The 993-nt window shown below is 41.7% G+C and overlaps 1 protein-coding gene across 1 annotated transcript in view; it reads right to left on the bottom strand.

The window, feature by feature from the left end:
- Nucleotides 1–993, bottom strand: part of CSNK1D (casein kinase 1 delta) — a 79,890-nt gene that overhangs the window by 43,846 nt on the left and 35,051 nt on the right. The window contains exon 4 of the mRNA XM_019503654.1: nucleotides 189–337. Within this exon, the coding sequence (XP_019359199.1) occupies nucleotides 189–337 (149 nt within the window). The remainder of the gene's footprint in view (nucleotides 1–188; nucleotides 338–993) is intronic.

Raw genomic sequence — 993 nt, 5'->3', positions numbered from 1 at the left:
CCCAGCCGCCTTGGATTGTGCACCCAGAATTACTTCACAGTGGCTGCGTCTACACCAGATGGTGACTGTGCAGTCATAATTGCACAGTCATTCAGTACTTGTATAAACAAATTACTACGTAGTAGCACTGATGAACACCTTTTGTATGCCAAACAGACACCATCCAAAGCTTCAAAACTGTTTCTTACCATTTGGTCAGCAAGTAACAGGACTGTCTTGAGACTGAATTTTCGTGAACAAAAATTGAAGAGATCTTCAAGACTTGGTCCTAACAACTCCATCACCATCACATTATAATCTCCTTCAGCTCCACACCATTTAATTGTTGGAATACCAACTGGAAGAAAGAAAAATATTTTATAGGTTGTGTATGCAGACCTTCCAGATTTAAAACAGATGTAGGAAACAAATCGTCTTAAAAACTGGAAACAATTTACACCGAAACCAATTCTCATTTCTAGCGAGTTGCATCTTTTTACATCATATACAAGCTGCCTGGAGAACATAAAACTGAGATTCTGCAGAAGGTCTGCTAAAAAGTTCTACTGCATGACTTCTAGCTTACTAAGCCCCACCCCCCCAACTTCCACATCCATGATCATACAACTTTAAAAATGCTTCCCTCTGGCTGGGTATTTCAAATGCATTTCTTGCCCTCTTTTCATGTATTCCCTCCTGCTTCCGCTCCACTATATTCCTTGCCACTCTACAATCTTTTTTCACTTTCTGAAGTCTCTTTTGAAAGATGTTATGCTGTCCATTGACCCTGAAAATTTAAATCTGGGCTTATCCACAAGTCGCTGTTAAACATCTTCATTGGTGACTTGGACGAGGGGGTAAAAAGCACCCTGTTCAAATCTGCTGACGACACTAAGATGTGGGGGGATGTGGGCACGTTAGAAGGAAGGAATAGGCTACAATCAGACACAGACAGGTTACAGGGGTGGGCAGACGAGAATAGGATGGGATTCAACACCGACAAGTGCAAGGTGA

The sequence above is a fragment of the Gavialis gangeticus genome, unplaced genomic scaffold, assembly GCF_001723915.1.
Source record: "Gavialis gangeticus isolate Ggan-Ray unplaced genomic scaffold, GavGan_comp1, whole genome shotgun sequence".
Classification (NCBI taxonomy): domain Eukaryota; kingdom Metazoa; phylum Chordata; order Crocodylia; family Gavialidae; genus Gavialis; species Gavialis gangeticus.
Note: the sequence above shows the minus strand (reverse complement) of the source record. Positions and strands in the feature narration are given on the sequence as shown.